The sequence below is a fragment of the Branchiostoma lanceolatum genome, chromosome 4, assembly GCF_035083965.1.
Source record: "Branchiostoma lanceolatum isolate klBraLanc5 chromosome 4, klBraLanc5.hap2, whole genome shotgun sequence".
NCBI classification, from domain to species: domain Eukaryota; kingdom Metazoa; phylum Chordata; class Leptocardii; order Amphioxiformes; family Branchiostomatidae; genus Branchiostoma; species Branchiostoma lanceolatum.
This window is the reverse complement of record NC_089725.1, coordinates 9,679,084-9,701,853: the sequence shown is the minus strand read 5'-3', so window position 1 is coordinate 9,701,853 and position 22,770 is coordinate 9,679,084. Positions and strand designations below refer to the sequence as shown.

The following is a 22,770-nucleotide window of genomic DNA, read 5'->3' as shown; positions in this document are numbered from 1 at the left end:
ACATGTACATGTTGTTGTTGCCAAGTAAAAAGCGAAAGTAAAAATTTCTATGTTGTGCATAGTCACATAACTGCACATGTCAATACAAGATTATGACATTATGATAGCAATGCTGAAATTGAGAAACCTTACAATTGAATGATTAAGAACACTATTTGAACAGGAGATTGGACCTTTACCATTCAGGTAACATATGACTTGTGCTGGCATTTAATCACTCAACAAATTTTGTTGTGCCACTTCCAATGCCCTGCAGATTGGAGATCAGTGGACCAATGGGTCCTGCCATATCTGTGACTGTCTGCAAGATGCACTTGTTGTCTGTTCTAAATACTGCCCCCTAGCGGCCATAGGATGCCCACAGGTAAATCTAAATCAAGTACATGTTCTTCTTACAGTACAAAGTTTTCCCTGGAATGAACCCACACCGAAACCGGCCGCCCAGATCACAGGCACGCACGCCTTAACCACTAGGCTAAAAGGTCGCGACCAGTTAGACTGGTCAGTTGGAGGCGCTTGAACCCCCACTGTTACACTACTCCCCCTTTTCTTTCTAGACTCGTCCCGAGTCTCCGAGTACGATATTCCCTGTGTGATCTGATCGTTACTCACAGGGCCGGTGTGGGAACCAGTGAAACAAATCAAAGGAGCGAGTAGAAACAAGTGATCCCAACCGAGATTCAAACCCACGCCAAAACCTGCAGCCCAGATCACAGGCACGCACGCCTTAACCACTAGGCTAAAAGGTCGCGACCAGTTAGACTGGTCAGTTGGAGGCGCTTGAACCCCCACTGTTACACCTGTTTCAGAAGACGGCCACAATGCAATAGCAGAAACTACATTTGAAACACAACAAAAAGTGTAGAAAACAATACTACACTAGAAAGGCAACATTTGCGAGCAAATACAGCATGTTTAGCCATACTCCTTGCCATGCAAAAAATGGACTCTCCCAAAATAACAATGGACCATTCTAAAATACTTCCACTAAAAAAATGTATCACCCCAGTCCAAAATTGAGTTTAAAAACAATTACCAGTCTCTCCATACAGGAATGGAGTCTTCCAGTAGCACCTCAACACAATATGGACCAGTCCACAACCATATCCACTTATTGATTAACCAATACACTTCTGCTAACAAATGGACTTTTTCATAATCATTCCAGCTCAAAATTGAAAGAAATAATTAAAGAATCCTCCCCTTGCAAGAATGGGATATTCCATGCCATCTCCATGTAAACTAGACCAGTCGAAAAATATCCGCTGAAAATTACACTCTTGCGCATAATCAACCCAGTTCAAAATTGAATTAAAAAAGATCAACCCCAGGGAAGAATGAAGTTTTCCATAGTATACATAATGATATATATGAAGATTTGACAGGAGAAGAAGGAAATGACCAAAAACAACATATTTCAGCGATAGTATGAGTGAAATATAAAAATGTGACACCCCTTTGTTTGAATGCACTTTGGGTTGAAAATAACGAAACGAAAAAATTCTTTGTTTAAACAATCGTTTTGAAAGACTGTATGCCAAACATTTGAATGAGGGCCGGTGTACATGACGAAGGCAGACACATGCCAGATTTCACATTATTTTGGTTTAATACATAGGAACTGGAGATATGTATCTTTGTTCAAAAAAGAGTGAACAAAGCCATGTAATCACATGTCCTAGGAATTCCCATACCATATTTGGCATGAATACTAGCACACCTGCGTCAGGAATGCAAGATAATTAGATTAACTCAATTGACCAATCAGGTGGTCACAAGGCTCACAGGCATGCAAGGCCAGGTGCAAGGCACTTGGGGTCAATGACCTTTAGGTCATATGTAGTTTTGAAAGTGACAGAAGTGGAAAATATTGTCAAGAAAGCCCAAAATAAATCGTTTTGAAGATATGTATGCCAAAAATGGGAATGTAGTCCTTTAAATATTTGTTCAAGGCACATATACAGCAAATTTCAGGTCATTCGGTTGAAATACCAGGGCGCAGGAGGCCAAGATATGCACCATTGGTCATAAAAACCTCAATAAAATCACTTTCAAGGTCAATATCAAAAAAGAAGAAAAACGCACATTGGTTTTTGCCTACATTACCTTTGTACCAAATTTCAGGTCATTTGGTATAAAAATGACAGAGATGAATCGATTTGAAGATTTGACAGGAGGAGGAGGAGAAGAAACCTGAGTAAAAACAATATGTTGAGCCATACTAGGTATGGCTAAACATAAATATACCTTGAATCAAAGCCTGGTGCTTGTCATGTCATATGATCTGTGATGTCTATGATATGAGTGGCACTTCATATAGTCTACACATTAAGGATTCTAATGTAAACAATTACACAAAACCATTCCTCAGAGGTTTACGAACATCAAATTTTCCTATCTATCAGCAGTTTTTAGGCTGTTGGTTACCTAGTGAATATTTTAATGCAAATAGAAATTTTTATGTAATTTCAGTGACAATGTTTTTGTCCAGAGGCTCATAAGATCCTATTTCATAATTATTAGCTTCTGTATAAGGACAATGACCTTCTTCATTCATCAATTTGATAAATAGATAAGGGCATACCTAATAGTTCTGTTTGCATACTTTCAATAGGGGCAAGAACTAATATCTCCAGAGGAAAGATGCTGCTTTTGTCAAGGTAAATCTTTTAAAGCCAAGTTCGACAACTGATAATGACACTTGTACAAACATGTACTAAAGGTTACAAATAAGCTATCTTCATGCAAAAATTTAACTACAGAATATCAAATTGCTTTGAAAAAGCCTAAGATATGACAACTATATGTTATGATTCCACGTGTATGCCCTCCAAATAACTTCTAGTACCTTTAATTAAAAGAAATTCTCTGCACTTAAAGTACAAAAAAGGTGTCATTTCTAACAGTAATACTTGTTTTAGAAACAACAAGTGCAGCTCCAGATGAAAGACCTAGGACAACTGGCCCAGGAGTGTCCACAACAGCTGTTCTAGGAACAACAGGTGCAGCTCCAGGTGCGAGTACAGCAGGTCCAGGAGTGTCAGCAAGCACGACTGCAGCACCAGGACTTGGCACCAGTGGCCCAGGAGTGTCCACAACAGCTGTTCTAGGAACGACAGGTGCAGCTCCAGGTGCGAGTACAGCAGGTCCAGGAGTGTCAGCAAGCACGACTGCAGCACCAGGACTTGGCACCAGTGGCCCAGGAGTGTCCACAACAGCTGTTCTAGGAACGACAGGTGCAGCTCCAGGTGCGAGTACAGCAGGTCCAGGAGTGTCAGCAAGCACGACTTCAGCACCAGGACTTGGCACCAGTGGCCCAGGAGTGTCCACAACAGCTGTTCTAGGAACGACAGGTGCAGCTCCAGGTGCGAGTACAGCAGGTCCAGGAGTGTCAGCAAGCACGACTGCAGCACCAGGACTTGGCACCAGTGGCCCAGGAGTGTCCACAACAGCTGTTCTAGGAACGACAGGTGCAGCTCCAGCTGCGAGTACAGCAGGTCCAGGAGTGTCAGCAAGCACGACTGCAGCACCAGGACTTGGCACCAGTGGCCCAGGAGTGTCCACAACAGCTGTTCTAGGAACGACAGGTGCAGCTCCAGGTGCGAGTACAGCAGGTCCAGGAGTGTCAGCAAGCACGACTGCAGCACCAGGACTTGGCACCAGTGGCCCAGGAGTGTCCACAACAGCTGTTCTAGGAACGACAGGTGCAGCTCCAGGTGCGAGTACAGCAGGTCCAGGAGTGTCAGCAAGCACGACTGCAGCACCAGGACTTGGCACCAGTGGCCCAGGAGTGTCCACAACAGCTGTTCTAGGAACGACAGGTGCAGCTCCAGGTGCGAGTACAGCAGGTCCAGGAGTGTCAGCAAGCACGACTTCAGCACCAGGACTTGGCACCATTGGCCCAGGAGTGTCCACAACAGCTGTTCTAGGAACGACAGGTGCAGCTCCAGGTGCGAGTACAGCAGGTCCAGGAGTGTCAGCAAGCACGACTGCAGCACCAGGACTTGGCACCAGTGGCCCAGGAGTGTCCACAACAGCTGTTCTAGGAACGACAGGTGCAGCTCCAGGTGCGAGTACAGCAGGTCCAGGAGTGTCAGCAAGCACGACTACAGCACCAGGACTTGGCACCAGTGGCCCAGGAGTGTCCACAACAGCTGTTCTAGGAACGACAGGTGCAGCTCCAGGTGCGAGTACAGCAGGTCCAGGAGTGTCAGCAAGCACGACTGCAGCACCAGGACTTGGCACCAGTGGCCCAGGAGTGTCCACAACAGCTGTTCTAGGAACGACAGGTGCAGCTCCAGGTGCGAGTACAGCAGGTCCAGGAGTGTCAGCAAGCACGACTTCAGCACCAGGACTTGGCACCAGTGGCCCAGGAGTGTCCACAACAGCTGTTCTAGGAACGACAGGTGCAGCTCCAGGTGCGAGTACAGCAGGTCCAGGAGTGTCAGCAAGCACGACTGCAGCACCAGGACTTGGCACCAGTGGCCCAGGAGTGTCCACAACAGCTGTTCTAGGAACGACAGGTGCAGCTCCAGGTGCGAGTACAGCAGGTCCAGGAGTGTCAGCAAGCACGACTTCAGCACCAGGACTTGGCACCAGTGGCCCAGGAGTGTCCACAACAGCTGTTCTAGGAACGACAGGTGCAGCTCCAGGTGCGAGTACAGCAGGTCCAGGAGTGTCAGCAAGCACGACTGCAGCACCAGGACTTGGCACCAGTGGCCCAGGAGTGTCCACAACAGCTGTTCTAGGAACGACAGGTGCAGCTCCAGGTGCGAGTACAGCAGGTCCAGGAGTGTCAGCAAGCACGACTGCAGCACCAGGACTTGGCACCAGTGGCCCAGGAGTGTCCACAACAGCTGTTCTAGGAACGACAGGTGCAGCTCCAGGTGCGAGTACAGCAGGTCCAGGAGTGTCAGCAAGCACGACTGCAGCACCAGGACTTGGCACCAGTGGCCCAGGAGTGTCCACAATAGCTGTTCTAGGAACGACAGGTGCAGCTCCAGGTGCGAGTACAGCAGGTCCAGGAGTGTCAGCAAGCACGACTTCAGCACCAGGACTTGGCACCAGTGGCCCAGGAGTGTCCACAACAGCTGTTCTAGGAACGACAGGTGCAGCTCCAGGTGCGAGTACAGCAGGTCCAGGAGTGTCAGCAAGCACGACTGCAGCACCAGGACTTGGCACCAGTGGCCCAGGAGTGTCCACAACAGCTGTTCTAGGAACGACAGGTGCAGCTCCAGGTGCGAGTACAGCAGGTCCAGGAGTGTCAGCAAGCACGACTGCAGCACCAGGACTTGGCACCAGTGGCCCAGGAGTGTCCACAACAGCTGTTCTAGGAACGACAGGTGCAGCTCCAGGTGCGAGTACAGCAGGTCCAGGAGTGTCAGCAAGCACGACTGCAGCACCAGGACTTGGCACCAGTGGCCCAGGAGTGTCCACAACAGCTGTTCTAGGAACGACAGGTGCAGCTCCAGGTGCGAGTACAGCAGGTCCAGGAGTGTCAGCAAGCACGACTTCAGCACCAGGACTTGGCACCAGTGGCCCAGGAGTGTCCACAACAGCTGTTCTAGGAACGACAGTTGCAGCTCCAGGTGCGAGTACTGCAGGTCCAGGAGTGTCAGCAAGCACGACTGCAGCACCAGGACTTGGCACCAGTGGCCCAGGAGTGTCCACAACAGCTGTTCTAGGAACGACAGGTGCAGCTCCAGGTGCGAGTACAGCAGGTCCAGGAGTGTCAGCAAGCACGACTGCAGCACCAGGACTTGGCACCAGTGGCCCAGGAGTGTCCACAACAGCTGTTCTAGGAACGACAGGTGCAGCTCCAGGTGCGAGTACAGCAGGTCCAGGAGTGTCAGCAAGCACGACTACAGCACCAGGACTTGGCACCAGTGGCCCAGGAGTGTCCACAACAGCTGTTCTAGGAACGACAGGTGCAGCTCCAGGTGCGAGTACAGCAGGTCCAGGAGTGTCAGCAAGCACGACTGCAGCACCAGGACTTGGCGCCAGTGGCCCAGGAGTGTCCACAACAGCTGTTCTAGGAACGACAGGTGCAGCTCCAGGTGCGAGTACAGCAGGTCCAGGAGTGTCAGCAAGCACGACTGCAGCACCAGGACTTGGCACCAGTGGCCCAGGAGTGTCCACAACAGGTGTTCTAGGAACGACAGGTGCAGCTCCAGGTGCGAGTACAGCAGGTCCAGGAGTGTCAGCAAGCACGACTGCAGCACCAGGACTTGGCACCAGTGGCCCAGGAGTGTCCACAACAGCTGTTCTAGGAACGACAGGTGCAGCTCCAGGTGCGAGTACAGCAGGTCCAGGAGTGTCAGCAAGCACGACTGCAGCACCAGGACTTGGCACCAGTGGCCCAGGAGTGTCCACAACAGCTGTTCTAGGAACGACAGGTGCAGCTCCAGGTGCGAGTACAGCAGGTCCAGGAGTGTCAGCAAGCACGACTGCAGCACCAGGACTTGGCACCAGTGGCCCAGGAGTGTCCACAACAGCTGTTCTAGGAACGACAGGTGCAGCTCCAGGTGCGAGTACAGCAGGTCCAGGAGTGTCAGCAAGCACGACTGCAGCACCAGGACTTGGCACCAGTGGCCCAGGAGTGTCCACAACAGCTGTTCTAGGAACGACAGGTGCAGCTCCAGGTGCGAGTACAGCAGGTCCAGGAGTGTCAGCAAGCACGACTGCAGCACCAGGACTTGGCACCAGTGGCCCAGGAGTGTCCACAACAGCTGTTCTAGGAACGACAGGTGCAGCTCCAGGTGCGAGTACAGCAGGTCCAGGAGTGTCAGCAAGCACGACTGCAGCACCAGGACTTGGCACCAGTGGCCCAGGAGTGTCCACAACAGCTGTTCTAGGAACGACAGGTGCAGCTCCAGGTGCGAGTACAGCAGGTCCAGGAGTGTCAGCAAGCACGACTGCAGCACCAGGACTTGGCACCAGTGGCCCAGGAGTGTCCACAACAGCTGTTCTAGGAACGACAGGTGCAGCTCCAGGTGCGAGTACAGCAGGTCCAGGAGTGTCAGCAAGCACGACTGCAGCACCAGGACTTGGCACCAGTGGCCCAAGAGTGTCCACAACAGCTGTTCTAGGAACGACAGGTGCAGCTCCAGGTGCGAGTACAGCAGGTCCAGGAGTGTCAGCAAGCACGACTGCAGCACCAGGACTTGGCACCAGTGGCCCAGGAGTGTCCACAACAGCTGTTCTAGGAACGACAGGTGCAGCTCCAGGTGCGAGTACAGCAGGTCCAGGAGTGTCAGCAAGCACGACTGCAGCACCAGGACTTGGCACCAGTGGCCCAGGAGTGTCCACAACAGCTGTTCTAGGAACGACAGGTGCAGCTCCAGGTGCGAGTACAGCAGGTCCAGGAGTGTCAGCAAGCACGACTGCAGCACCAGGACTTGGCACCAGTGGCCCAGGAGTGTCCACAACAGCTGTTCTAGGAACGACAGGTGCAGCTCCAGGTGCGAGTACAGCAGGTCCAGGAGTGCCAAGCACGACTGCAGCACCAGGACTTGGCACCAGTGGCCCAGGAGTGTCCACAACAGCTGTTCTAGGAACGACAGGTGCAGCTCCAGCTGCGAGTACAGCAGGTCCAGGAGTGTCAGCAAGCACGACTGCAGCACCAGGACTTGGCACCAGTGGCCCAGGAGTGTCCACAACAGCTGTTCTAGGAACGACAGGTGCAGCTCCAGGTGCGAGTACAGCAGGTCCAGGAGTGTCAGCAAGCACGACTGCAGCACCAGGACTTGGCACCAGTGGCCCAGGAGTGTCCACAACAGCTGTTCTAGGAACGACAGGTGCAGCTCCAGGTGCGAGTACAGCAGGTCCAGGAGTGTCAGCAAGCACGACTGCAGCACCAGGACTTGGCACCAGTGGCCCAGGAGTGTCCACAACAGCTGTTCTAGGAACGACAGGTGCAGCTCCAGGTGCGAGTACAGCAGGTCCAGGAGTGTCAGCAAGCACGACTGCAGCACCAGGACTTGGCACCAGTGGCCCAGGAGTGTCCACAACAGCTGTTCTAGGAACGACAGGTGCAGCTCCAGGTGCGAGTACAGCAGGTCCAGGAGTGTCAGCAAGCACGACTGCAGCACCAGGACTTGGCACCAGTGGCCCAGGAGTGTCCACAACAACTGTTCTAGGAACGACAGTTGCAGCTCCAGGTGCGATTACTGCAGGTCCAGGAGTGTCAGCAAGCACGACTGCAGCACCAGGACTTGGCACCAGTGGCCCAGGAGTGTCCACAACAGCTGTTCTAGGAACGACAGGTGCAGCTCCAGGTGCGAGTACAGCAGGTCCAGGAGTGTCAGCAAGCACGACTGCAGCACCAGGACTTGGCACCAGTGGCCCAGGAGTGTCCACAACAGCTGTTCTAGGAACGACAGGTGCAGCTCCAGGTGCGAGTACAGCAGGTCCAGGAGTGCCAAGCACGACTTCAGCACCAGGACTTGGCACCAGTGGCCCAGGAGTGTCCACAACAGCTGTTCTAGGAACGACAGGTGCAGCTCCAGGTGCGAGTACAGCAGGTCCAGGAGTGTCAGCAAGCACGACTGCAGCACCAGGACTTGGCACCAGTGGCCCAGGAGTGTCCACAACAGCTGTTCTAGGAACGACAGGTGCAGCTCCAGGTGCGAGTACAGCAGGTCCAGGAGTGTCAGCAAGCACGACTTCAGCACCAGGACTTGGCACCAGTGGCCCAGGAGTGTCCACAATAGCTGTTCTAGGAACGACAGGTGCAGCTCCAGGTGCGAGTACAGCAGGCCCAGGAGTGTCAGCAAGCACGACTTCAGCACCAGGACTTGGCACCAGTGGCCCAGGAGTGTCCACAACAGCTGTTCTAGGAACGACAGGTGCAGCTCCAGGTGCGAGTACAGCAGGTCCAGGAGTGTCAGCAAGCACGACTGCAGCACCAGGACTTGGCACCAGTGGCCCAGGAGTGTCCACAACAGCTGTTCTAGGAACGACAGGTGCAGCTCCAGGTGCGAGTACAGCAGGTCCAGGAGTGTCAGCAAGCACGACTGCAGCACCAGGACTTGGCACCAGTGGCCCAGGAGTGTCCACAACAGCTGTTCTAGGAACGACAGGTGCAGCTCCAGGTGCGAGTACAGCAGGTCCAGGAGTGTCAGCAAGCACGACTTCAGCACCAGGACTTGGCACCAGTGGCCCAGGAGTGTCCACAACAGCTGTTCTAGGAACGACAGGTGTAGCTCCAGGTGCGAGTACAGCAGGCCCAGGAGTGTCAGCAAGCACGACTGCAGCACCAGGACTTGGCACCAGTGGCCCAGGAGTGTCCACAACAGCTGTTCTAGGAACAACAGGTGCAGCTCCAGGTGCGAGTACAGCAGGTCCAGGAGTGTCAGCAAGCACGACTTCAGCACCAGGACTTGGCACCAGTGGCCCAGGAGTGTCCACAACAGCTGTTCTAGGAACGACAGGTGTAGCTCCAGGTGCGAGTACAGCAGGCCCAGGAGTGTCAGCAAGCACGACTGCAGCACCAGGACTTGGCACCAGTGGCCCAGGAGTGTCCACAACAGCTGTTCTAGGAACGACAGGTGCAGCTCCAGGTGCGAGTACAGCAGGTCCAGGAGTGTCAGCAAGCACGACTGCAGCACCAGGACTTGGCACCAGTGGCCCAGGAGTGTCCACAACAGCTGTTCTAGGAACGACAGGTGCAGCTCCAGGTGCGAGTACAGCAGGTCCAGGAGTGTCAGCAAGCACGACTGCAGCACCAGGACTTGGCACCAGTGGCCCAGGAGTGTCCACAACAGCTGTTCTAGGAACGACAGGTGCAGCTCCAGGTGCGAGTACAGCAGGTCCAGGAGTGTCAGCAAGCACGACTGCAGCACCAGGACTTGGCACCAGTGGCCCAGGAGTGTCCACAACAGCTGTTCTAGGAACGACAGGTGCAGCTCCAGGTGCGAGTACAGCAGGTCCAGGAGTGTCAGCAAGCACGACTGCAGCACCAGGACTTGGCATCAGTGGCCCAGGAGTGTCCACAACAGCTGTTCGAGGAACGACAGGTGTAGCTCCAGGTGCGAGTACAGCAGGCCCAGGAGTGTCAGCAAGCACGACTGCAGCACCAGGACTTGGCACCAGTGGCCCAGGAGTGTCCACAACAGCTGTTCTAGGAACGACAGGTGCAGCTCCAGGTGCGAGTACAGCAGGTCCAGGAGTGTCAGCAAGCACGACTGCAGCACCAGGACTTGGCACCAGTGGCCCAGGAGTGTCCACAACAGCTGTTCTAGGAACGACAGGTGCAGCTCCAGGTGCGAGTACAGCAGGTCCAGGAGTGCCAAGCACGACTTCAGCACCAGGACTTGGCACCAGTGGCCCAGGAGTGTCCACAACAGCTGTTCTAGGAACGACAGGTGCAGCTCCAGGTGCGAGTACAGCAGGTCCAGGAGTGTCAGCAAGCACGACTGCAGCACCAGGACTTGGCACCAGTGGCCCAGGAGTGTCCACAACAGCTGTTCTAGGAACGACAGGTGCAGCTCCAGGTGCGAGTACAGCAGGTCCAGGAGTGTCAGCAAGCACGACTTCAGCACCAGGACTTGGCACCAGTGGCCCAGGAGTGTCCACAATAGCTGTTCTAGGAACGACAGGTGCAGCTCCAGGTGCGAGTACAGCAGGCCCAGGAGTGTCAGCAAGCACGACTGCAGCACCAGGACTTGGCACCAGTGGCCCAGGAGTGTCCACAACAGCTGTTCTAGGAACAACAGGTGCAGCTCCAGGTGCGAGTACAGCAGGTCCAGGAGTGTCAGCAAGCACGACTTCAGCACCAGGACTTGGCACCAGTGGCCCAGGAGTGTCCACAACAGCTGTTCTAGGAACGACAGGTGTAGCTCCAGGTGCGAGTACAGCAGGCCCAGGAGTGTCAGCAAGCACGACTGCAGCACCAGGACTTGGCACCAGTGGCCCAGGAGTGTCCACAACAGCTGTTCTAGGAACGACAGGTGCAGCTCCAGGTGCGAGTACAGCAGGTCCAGGAGTGTCAGCAAGCACGACTGCAGCACCAGGACTTGGCACCAGTGGCCCAGGAGTGTCCACAACAGCTGTTCTAGGAACGACAGGTGCAGCTCCAGGTGCGAGTACAGCAGGTCCAGGAGTGTCAGCAAGCACGACTGCAGCACCAGGACTTGGCACCAGTGGCCCAGGAGTGTCCACAACAGCTGTTCTAGGAACGACAGGTGCAGCTCCAGGTGCGAGTACAGCAGGTCCAGGAGTGTCAGCAAGCACGACTGCAGCACCAGGACTTGGCACCAGTGGCCCAGGAGTGTCCACAACAGCTGTTCTAGGAACGACAGGTGCAGCTCCAGGTGCGAGTACAGCAGGTCCAGGAGTGTCAGCAAGCACGACTGCAGCACCAGGACTTGGCACCAGTGGCCCAGGAGTGTCCACAACAGCTGTTCGAGGAACGACAGGTGTAGCTCCAGGTGCGAGTACAGCAGGCCCAGGAGTGTCAGCAAGCACGACTGCAGCACCAGGACTTGGCACCAGTGGCCCAGGAGTGTCCACAACAGCTGTTCTAGGAACGACAGGTGCAGCTCCAGGTGCGAGTACAGCAGGTCCAGGAGTGTCAGCAAGCACGACTGCAGCACCAGGACTTGGCACCAGTGGCCCAGGAGTGTCCACAACAGCTGTTCTAGGAACGACAGGTGCAGCTCCAGGTGCGAGTACAGCAGGTCCAGGAGTGTCAGCAAGCACGACTGCAGCACCAGGACTTGGCACCAGTGGCCCAGGAGTGTCCACAACAGCTGTTCTAGGAACGACAGGTGCAGCTCCAGGTGCGAGTACAGCAGGTCCAGGAGTGTCAGCAAGCACGACTGCAGCACCAGGACTTGGCACCAGTGGCCCAGGAGTGTCCACAACAGCTGTTCTAGGAACGACAGGTGCAGCTCCAGGTGCGAGTACAGCAGGTCCAGGAGTGTCAGCAAGCACGACTGCAGCACCAGGACTTGGCACCAGTGGCCCAGGAGTGTCCACAACAGCTGTTCTAGGAACGACAGGTGCAGCTCCAGGTGCGAGTACAGCAGGTCCAGGAGTGTCAGCAAGCACGACTGCAGCACCAGGACTTGGCACCAGTGGCCCAGGAGTGTCCACAACAGCTGTTCTAGGAACGACAGGTGCAGCTCCAGGTGCGAGTACAGCAGGTCCAGGAGTGTCAGCAAGCACGACTGCAGCACCAGGACTTGGCACCAGTGGCCCAGGAGTGTCCACAACAGCTGTTCTAGGAACGACAGGTGCAGCTCCAGGTGCGAGTACAGCAGGTCCAGGAGTGTCAGCAAGCACGACTGCAGCACCAGGACTTGGCACCAGTGGCCCAGGAGTGTCCACAACAGCTGTTCTAGGAACGACAGGTGCAGCTCCAGGTGCGAGTACAGCAGGTCCAGGAGTGCCAAGCACGACTTCAGCACCAGGACTTGGCACCAGTGGCCCAGGAGTGTCCACAACAGCTGTTCTAGGAACGACAGGTGCAGCTCCAGGTGCGAGTACAGCAGGTCCAGGAGTGTCAGCAAGCACGACTGCAGCACCAGGACTTGGCACCAGTGGCCCAGGAGTGTCCACAACAGCTGTTCTAGGAACGACAGGTGCAGCTCCAGGTGCGAGTACAGCAGGTCCAGGAGTGTCAGCAAGCACGACTGCAGCACCAGGACTTGGCACCAGTGGCCCAGGAGTGTCCACAACAGCTGTTCTAGGAACGACAGGTGCAGCTCCAGGTGCGAGTACAGCAGGTCCAGGAGTGTCAGCAAGCACGACTGCAGCACCAGGACTTGGCACCAGTGGCCCAGGAGTGTCCACAACAGCTGTTCTAGGAACGACAGGTGCAGCTCCAGGTGCGAGTACAGCAGGTCCAGGAGTGTCAGCAAGCACGACTGCAGCACCAGGACTTGGCACCAGTGGCCCAGGAGTGTCCACAACAGCTGTTCTAGGAACGACAGGTGCAGCTCCAGGTGCGAGTACAGCAGGTCCAGGAGTGTCAGCAAGCACGACTGCAGCACCAGGACTTGGCACCAGTGGCCCAGGAGTGTCCACAACAGCTGTTCTAGGAACGACAGGTGCAGCTCCAGGTGCGAGTACAGCAGGTCCAGGAGTGTCAGCAAGCACGACTGCAGCACCAGGACTTGGCACCAGTGGCCCAGGAGTGTCCACAACAACTGTTCTAGGAACGACAGGTGCAGCTCCAGGTGCGAGTACAGCAGGTCCAGGAGTGTCAGCAAGCACGACTGCAGCACCAGGACTTGGCACCAGTGGCCCAGGAGTGTCCACAACAGCTGTTCTAGGAACGACAGGTGCAGCTCCAGGTGCGAGTACAGCAGGTCCAGGAGTGTCAGCAAGCACGACTGCAGCACCAGGACTTGGCACCAGTGGCCCAGGAGTGTCCACAACAGCTGTTCTAGGAACGACAGGTGCAGCTCCAGGTGCGAGTACAGCAGGTCCAGGAGTGTCAGCAAGCACGACTGCAGCACCAGGACTTGGCACCAGTGGCCCAGGAGTGTCCACAGCAACTGTTCTAGGAACGACAGGTGCAGCTCCAGGTGCGAGTACTGCAGGTCCAGGAGTGTCAGCAAGCACGACTGCAGCACCAGGACTTGGCACCAGTGGCCCAGGAGTGTCCACAACAGCTGTTCTAGGAACGACAGGTGCAGCTCCAGGTGCGAGTACTGCAGGTCCAGGAGTGTCAGCAAGCACGACTGCAGCACCAGGACTTGGCACCAGTGGCCCAGGAGTGTCCACAACAACTGTTCTAGGAACGACAGGTGCAGCTTCAGGTGCGAGTACAGCAGGTCCAGGAGTGTCAGCAAGCACGACTGCAGCACCAGGACTTGGCACCAGTGGCCCAGGAGTGTCCACAACAGCTGTTCTAGGAACGACAGGTGCAGCTCCAGGTGCGAGTACTGCAGGTCCAGGAGTGTCAGCAAGCACGACTGCAGCACCAGGACTTGGCACCAGTGGCCCAGGAGTGTCCACAACAGCTGTTCTAGGAACGACAGGTGCAGCTCCAGGTGCGAGTACAGCAGGTCCAGGAGTGTCAGCAAGCACGACTTCAGCACCAGGACTTGGCACCAGTGGGCCAGGAGTGTCCACAACAGCTGTTCTAGGAACGACAGGTGCAGCTCCTGGTGCGAGTACAGCAGGTCCAGGAGTGTCAGCAAGCACGACTGCAGCACCAGGACTTGGCACCAGTGGCCCAGGAGTGTCCACAACAACTGTTCTAGGAACGACAGGTGCAGCTCCAGGTGCGAGTACTACAGGTCCAGGAGTGTCAGCAAGCACGACTGCAGCACCAGGACTTGGCACCAGTGGCCCAGGAGTGTCCACAACAGCTGTTCTAGGAACGACAGGTGCAGCTCCAGGTGCGAGTACAGCAGGTCCAGGAGTGTCAGCAAGCACGACTGCAGCACCAGGACTTGGCACCAGTGGCCCAGGAGTGTCCACAACAGCTGTTCTAGGAACGACAGGTGCAGCTCCAGGTGCGAGTACAGCAGGTCCAGGAGTGTCAGCAAGCACGACTGCAGCACCAGGACTTGGCACCAGTGGCCCAGGAGTGTCCACAACAGCTGTTCTAGGAACGACAGGTGCAGCTCCAGGTGCGAGTACAGCAGGTCCAGGAGTGTCAGCAAGCACGACTGCAGCACCAGGACTTGGCACCAGTGGCCCAGGAGTGTCCACAACAACTGTTCTAGGAACGACAGGTGCAGCTCCAGGTGCGAGTACAGCAGGTCCAGGAGTGTCAGCAAGCACGACTGCAGCACCAGGACTTGGCACCAGTGGCCCAGGAGTGTCCACAACAGCTGTTCTAGGAACGACAGGTGCAGCTCCAGGTGCGAGTACAGCAGGTCCAGGAGTGTCAGCAAGCACGACTGCAGCACCAGGACTTGGCACCAGTGGCCCAGGAGTGTCCACAACAGCTGTTCTAGGAACGACAGGTGCAGCTCCAGGTGCGAGTACAGCAGGTCCAGGAGTGTCAGCAAGCACGACTGCAGCACCAGGACTTGGCACCAGTGGCCCAGGAGTGTCCACAGCAACTGTTCTAGGAACGACAGGTGCAGCTCCAGGTGCGAGTACTGCAGGTCCAGGAGTGTCAGCAAGCACGACTGCAGCACCAGGACTTGGCACCAGTGGCCCAGGAGTGTCCACAACAGCTGTTCTAGGAACGACAGGTGCAGCTCCAGGTGCGAGTACTGCAGGTCCAGGAGTGTCAGCAAGCACGACTGCAGCACCAGGACTTGGCACCAGTGGCCCAGGAGTGTCCACAACAGCTGTTCTAGGAACGACAGGTGCAGCTCCAGGTGCGAGTACTGCAGGTCCAGGAGTGTCAGCAAGCACGACTTCAGCACCAGGACTTGGCACCAGTGGGCCAGGAGTGTCCACAACAACTGTTCTAGGAACGACAGGTGCAGCTTCAGGTGCGAGTACAGCAGGTCCAGGAGTGTCAGCAAGCACGACTACAGCACCAGGACTTGGCACCAATGGCACAGGAGTGTCCACAACAGCTGTTCTAGGAACGACAGGTGCAGCTCCAGGTGCGAGTACTGCAGGTCCAGGAGTGTCAGCAAGCACGACTGCAGCACCAGGACTTGGCACCAGTGGCCCAGGAGTGTCCACAACAGCTGTTCTAGGAACGACAGGTGCAGCTCCAGGTGCGAGTACTGCAGGTCCAGGAGTGTCAGCAAGCACGACTGCAGCACCAGGACTTGGCACCAGTGGCCCAGGAGTGTCCACAACAGCTGTTCTAGGAACGACAGGTGCAGCTCCAGGTGCGAGTACTGCAGGTCCAGGAGTGTCAGCAAGCACGACTGCAGCACCAGGACTTGGCACCAGTGGCCCAGGAGTGTCCACAACAGCTGTTCTAGGAACGACAGGTGCAGCTCCAGGTGCGAGTACTGCAGGTCCAGGAGTGTCAGCAAGCACGACTGCAGCACCAGGACTTGGCACCAGTGGCCCAGGAGTGTCCACAACAACTGTTCTAGGAACGACAGGTGCAGCTTCAGGTGCGAGTACAGCAGGTCCAGGAGTGTCAGCAAGCACGACTACAGCACCAGGACTTGGCACCAGTGGCCCAGGAGTGTCCACAACAGCTGTTCTAGGAACGACAGGTGCAGCTCCAGGTGCGAGTACTGCAGGTCCAGGAGTGTCAGCAAGCACGACTGCAGCACCAGGACTTGGCACCAGTGGCCCAGGAGTGTCCACAACAGCTGTTCTAGGAACGACAGGTGCAGCTCCAGGTGCGAGTACTGCAGGTCCAGGAGTGTCAGCAAGCACGACTGCAGCACCAGGACTTGGCACCAGTGGCCCAGGAGTGTCCACAACAGCTGTTCTAGGAACGACAGGTGCAGCTCCAGGTGCGAGTACTGCAGGTCCAGGAGTGTCAGCAAGCACGACTGCAGCACCAGGACTTGGCACCAGTGGCCCAGGAGTGTCCACAACAGCTGTTCTAGGAACGACAGGTGCAGCTCCAGGTGCGAGTACTGCAGGTCCAGGAGTGTCAGCAAGCACGACTGCAGCACCAGGACTTGGCACCAGTGGCCCAGGAGTGTCCACAACAACTGTTCTAGGAACGACAGGTGCAGCTTCAGGTGCGAGTACAGCAGGTCCAGGAGTGTCAGCAAGCACGACTACAGCACCAGGACTTGGCACCAGTGGCCCAGGAGTGTCCACAACAGCTGTTCTAGGAACGACAGGTGCAGCTCCAGGTGCGAGTACTGCAGGTCCAGGAGTGTCAGCAAGCACGACTGCAGCACTAGGACTTGGCACCAGTGGCCCAGGAGTGTCCACAACAGCTGTTCTAGGAACGACAGGTGCAGCTCCAGGTGCGAGTACTGCAGGTCCAGGAGTGTCAGCAAGCACGACTGCAGCATCAGGACTTGGCACCAGTGGCCCAGGAGTGTCCACAACAGCTGTTCTAGGAACGACAGGTGCAGCTCCAGGTGCGAGTACTGCAGGTCCAGGAGTGTCAGCAAGCACGACTGCAGCACCAGGACTTGGCACCAGTGGCCCAGGAGTGTCCACAACAGCTGTTCTAGGAACGACAGGTGCAGCTCCAGGTGCGAGTACTGCAGGTCCAGGAGTGTCAGCAAGCACGACTGCAGCACCAGGACTTGGCACCAGTGGCCCAGGAGTGTCCACAACAGCTGTTCTAGGAACGACAGGTGCAGCTCCAGGTGCGAGTACTGCAGGTCCAGGAGTGTCAGCAAGCACGACTGCAGCACCAGGACTTGGCACCAGTGGCCCAGGAGTGTCCACAACAGCTGTTCTAGGAACGACAGGTGCAGCTCCAGGTGCGAGTACAGCAGGTCCAGGAGTGTCAGCAAGCACGACTGCAGCACCAGGACTTGGCACCAGTGGCCCAGGAGTGTCCACAACAGCTGTTCTAGGAACGACAGGTGCAGCTCCAGGTGCGAGTACTGCAGGTCCAGGAGTGTCAGCAAGCACGACTGCAGCACCAGGACTTGGCACCAGTGGCCCAGGAGTGTCCACAACAGCTGTTCTAGGAACGACAGGTGCAGCTCCAGGTGCGAGTACTGCAGGTCCAGGAGTGTCAGCAAGCACGACTGCAGCACCAGGACTTGGCACCAGTGGCCCAGGAGTGTCCACAACAGCTGTTCTAGGAACGACAGGTGCAGCTCCAGGTGCGAGTACTGCAGGTCCAGGAGTGTCAGCAAGCACGACTGCAGCACCAGGACTTGGCACCAGTGGCCCAGGAGTGTCCACAACAACTGTTCTAGGAACGACAGGTGCAGCTTCAGGTGCGAGTACAGCAGGTCCAGGAGTGTCAGCAAGCACGACTACAGCACCAGGACTTGGCACCAGTGGCCCAGGAGTGTCCACAACAGCTGTTCTAGGAACGACAGGTGCAGCTCCAGGTGCGAGTACTGCAGGTCCAGGAGTGTCAGCAAGCACGACTGCAGCACCAGGACTTGGCACCAGTGGGCCAGGAGTGTCCACAACAGCTGTTCTAGGAACGACAGGTGCAGCTCCAGGTGCGAGTACTGCAGGTCCAGGAGTGTCAGCAAGCACGACTGCAGCACCAGGACTTGGCACCAGTGGGCCAGGAGTGTCCACAACAGCTGTTCTAGGAACGACAGGTGCAGCTCCAGGTGCGAGTACTGCAGGTCCAGGAGTGTCAGCAAGCACGACTGCAGCACCAGGACTTGGCACCAGTGGGCCAGGAGTGTCCACAACAGCTGTTCTAGGAACGACAGGTGCAGCTCCAGGTGCGAGTACTGCAGGTCCAGGAGTGTCAGCAAGCACGACTGCAGCACCAGGACTTGGCACCAGTGGCCCAGGAGTGTCCACAACAGCTGTTCTAGGAACGACAGGTGCAGCTCCAGGTGCGAGTACTGCAGGTCCAGGAGTGTCAGCAAGCACGACTGCAGCACCAGGACTTGGCACCAGTGGCCCAGGAGTGTCCACAACAGCTGTTCTAGGAACGACAGGTGCAGCTCCAGGTGCGAGTACTGCAGGTCCAGGAGTGTCAGCAAGCACGACTTCAGCACCAGGACTTGGCACCAGTGGCCCAGGAGTGTCCACAACAACTGTTCTAGGAACGACAGGTGCAGCTTCAGGTGCGAGTACAGCAGGTCCAGGAGTGTCAGCAAGCACGACTACAGCACCAGGACTTGGCACCAGTGGGCCAGGAGTGTCCACAACAGCTGTTCTAGGAACGACAGGTGCAGCTCCAGGTGCGAGTACTGCAGGTCCAGGAGTGTCAGCAAGCACGACTGCAGCACCAGGACTTGGCACCAGTGGCCCAGGAGTGTCCACAACAGCTGTTCTAGGAACGACAGGTGCAGCTCCAGGTGCGAGTACAGCAGGTCCAGGAGTGTCAGCAAGCACGACTGCAGCACCAGGACTTGGCACCAGTGGCCCAGGAGTGTCCACAACAGCTGTTCTAGGAACGACAGGTTCAGCTCCAGGTGCGAGTACTGCAGGTCCAGGAGTGTCAGCAAGCACGACTGCAGCACCAGGACTTGGCACCAGTGGCCCAGGAGTGTCCACAACAGCTGTTCTAGGAACGACAGGTGCAGCTCCAGGTGCGAGTACAGCAGGTCCAGGAGTGTCAGCAAGCACGACTGCAGCACCAGGACTTGGCACCAGTGGCCCAGGAGTGTCCACAACAGCTGTTCTAGGAACGACAGGTGCAGCTCCAGGTGCGAGTACAGCAGGTCCAGGAGTGTCAGCAAGCACGACTGCAGCACCAGGACTTGGCACCAGTGGCCCAGGAGTGTCCACAACAGCTGTTCTAGGAACGACAGGTGCAGCTCCAGGTGCGAGTACTGCAGGTCCAGGAGTGTCAGCAAGCACGACTGCAGCACCAGGACTTGGCACCAGTGGGCCAGGAGTGTCCACAACAGCTGTTCTAGGAACGACAGGTACAGCTCCAGGTGCGAGTACTACAGGTCCAGGAGTGTCAGCAAGCACGACTGCAGCACCAGGACTTGGCACCAGTGGCCCAGGAGTGTCCACAACAGCTGTTCTAGGAACGACAGGTGCAGCTCCAGGTGCGAGTACAGCAGGTCCAGGAGTGTCAGCAAGCACGACTGCAGCACCAGGACTTGGCACCAGTGGCCCAGGAGTGTCCACAACAACTGTTCTAGGAACGACAGGTGCAGCTCCAGGTGCGAGTACAGCAGGTCCAGGAGTGTCATCTAGCACGACTACAGCACCAGGACTTGGCACCAGTGGCCCAGGAGTGTCCACAACAGCTGTTCTAGGAACAACAGGTGTCAGTACGGCAGGTCAAGTTGCCACACCATTGAGCACCCCTTATCAACAACAAGTTTCTACCATATCTACTGGCACGATTCCATTCACTGTGACAGTTATTTCCCACACTTCCATTTCTGGTCAATGTAACTCGGAATTTCAGTTTACTTGTTCCAATGGAGATTGCATTGGGGTTGCATTGAGATGCGATGGTTACAGTGACTGCAGTGATGGCTCTGATGAGGCTGAATGTGGTATGTTCCTGCATTTTTAAGTTTTTGATTTTAGATTTTACTTGAATAGTTATTGAGAAAAATTTTGTGTTTCCTTTTTATTAGCCTTTGAATTTGTTTGATCTTTTGTTTTTGTTATCTTTTGTTTGAAGTGACCACACTTTTACAGGCAACTTATATTTGGTTGGTTCTCTTGTTGCTAGTTGACTGTGTCTATGGGAGTTGGGGACTATGGAGTGCATGTTCTTTGTCTTGCGGCCTGGGGACCAAAGAGAGAGTCAGAGATGTGCTTCAGGTGGCACAGCTGGGTGGAATAGCCTGCAATGAGAACGCACTTACTGATAGTGAGACTTGTTACGTCCAACCATGTCCGCGTAAGTAGTTGACTTGTTAAGTTCACTGTGAAATGTATGATTCTTTCTGATAACTAGAAAGGTACCTTTTGCAAACAAATGTGGCATATTTCATTCCCGTACTTCCTCTTGCAATAATAGACTGTTCCAAAATCAGTCCGGCAATGGAATCCTCAGTAACAGTCATCCTAGGACACCAGGCCACATTCTGGACGTGTGGCACGACGAAATTAATTTTTGTTATTTGCGTGCCTACATGTTTTCAATGAAAGCCATTGTTGAAAGATATACATTGTCAAGAGGAAAAAATGTATGGTAGTATGAAATTCAGATGTAGCAAATATACATGTTTTAGCTGTGTGTTAAGTTAATGTCAACAAGGCCTTACAAAAAAGACAGTCAAAATTTTGTTTCAACAAATTTTGATTGGAAAATGTCAAAAACCGAATCTTACTTTCATATTCTATGTTTAAAATTTGTGAAAATAGAACAAAAATCCACTCATTTGAATTTTTGTTTGAAATCTTGCTGTCAGTGGCAAATGGGACTTCAGACTATGATTGTTTTGTCCCTAGTTGATGGTGGCTGGGCAGATTGGTCAAGTTGGACAGAGTGTGATGTCTCCTGCGATGGTGGCATCCAAACAAGATGGCGGACATGTACTAACCCCACACCTAAAGATGGCGGCCAGGGTTGCCACGGTGACTGGATGGAAACGAACAGCTGTAACACAGTACCCTGTGAACTCAGTAAATGCTCTTTCTACTACTTTCTTTACCATAATATTACATGTTGTTTGTATAACTTTTGCATGTAGTTCTCTTTCAACAATGTTTACTGATATACAAACTAACCATTAACATTTGTGACCACTGGGGTACATAAATCCACCACTTTGAAAAACAGTGGGTTTGAGAGATCTCTAGTGTAGCACCAAGTATATGCACAGTATAGATTTACAGGAGTGTCCTATACTGGGGACGTTGGGTTGGAGATCTGTTTGGACGTTTTTTTTCAAGCTTAAAGAATTATACACCCCGGTGGAATTATGTTTAACTTAGTAAATGTTAATATTATTAGGTAGGATTTACCTTCAAATTAACACTCAGTACATTCTAACCTTGAAACACTTACTCTATGTGTATTTTGGCCATTTAAATCAAATAGGGTTTTGGAAATAAATAAATAAATTTTCTTTTGTATTGGATGTTTTGTGACAACTACACCAAATATTTCATAGTTTCATGACAAACTCCCTAATACTGTCAGTGGTAATTCTAGACAATGGTTATGAAATTAGTCACAGTGACTGCTCACAGTGTATTCTAATTACTAGTCACCACCACAACACATTGCAGTATATGTCTCCTAGGTTAATGGTTATGTATATTTTATAGAACACTGATATCCAGCACTGACTGATATTGGCCTTTATTTCCAGTGGCCTGTCCAGAGGGGAAGGTATACATCAGTGAGGAAGACTGTCTGACATTTGACCCTTGTCCCTATGCCTGTTCAAGCCTTGCTCCTGAAGCAGCTTGCCTGGCAGTGTGTGAACCAGGTTAGCCCACCTTAACTTTTTGTTAATGTAACAAGCAGTTATCGTCAATTGAGGTGAAGCATGATGCTTTTTCAAGTAGCTAGTGATAGTGCAATCCAGCTTTGCCACAGCTCCCATTTCTGGCCAAGCACACCGGGTCACCCCTACTCTTCTCGATAAGTGTGTTGGGTTTTTTTACGTCCAGAGGTTTGACGCTTGAGGCTTACGCCCGAACCTCTCTCATACATGGGGCCGCCGGCTTTGCGTCACCATCCAAAATGAGGAATGCAATCCCTTACAACATGTCCTATCTGAGCCGACCCTAGGATCGAACTCGGGCCCCAGGATCCAAGGAATTTGATCCAGAATTCGAAGCAGCGGGGTTGCGTTACCGCTTGCATGCACCACGGGGATATTAATGAGCTAAGTTAAACATAGACTAACATGCATGCCTACAAGAGACCTCTAGGGAGAATAAAGCACTTGTAAACAGTTGCTGCTGTTTTGAAGGACAGCTACACCAAATGACCATGATAAAGAGCTTTCCATGCTACCCAAGGACAGTGTTATGGTGTGTGTGGTATGGTTTGAACCAGTTGATTCCTTATGCTGCCTCTGGTGTGCCCTGCCATAAAGCTGTTTTACCAGAGTCTTACATGTACATGATGCTGATGAATCGTCTTTTGTTCCATAGGGTGCTATTGTGAATCAGGGACTCTACTAGAGGCAGGAAAGTGTGTACCTATCCAGGACTGTCGCTGCTTCCATGCAGGAGTACAGTACCAGCCAGGACAGGCCATCACTGATGAAAACTGCCACCACTGGTACAGATTCCACTTTTTTAACCCATGGCTTGTATGACCTTTAAGAAATATGGTAGAATGGTGCAATAGAAGATTCAAAGTATGATAATGTCCATTTTCACAAATTTCAGGCAACA

At 54.2% G+C, this 22,770-nt stretch overlaps 1 protein-coding gene across 1 annotated transcript; it reads left to right on the top strand.

The window, feature by feature from the left end:
- The first annotated feature begins 354 nt into the window (after positions 1–354).
- Positions 355–22,691, top strand: LOC136434158 (SCO-spondin-like). Its single transcript, XM_066426924.1, has 6 exons — positions 355–364; positions 19,596–19,958; positions 20,141–20,311; positions 20,866–21,039; positions 21,732–21,851; positions 22,525–22,691. The coding sequence occupies exons 1-6, from the start codon at positions 355–357 to the stop codon at positions 22,689–22,691; spliced, it is 1,005 nt and encodes a 334-aa protein (XP_066283021.1).
- Positions 22,692–22,770: the final 79 nt, after the last annotated feature.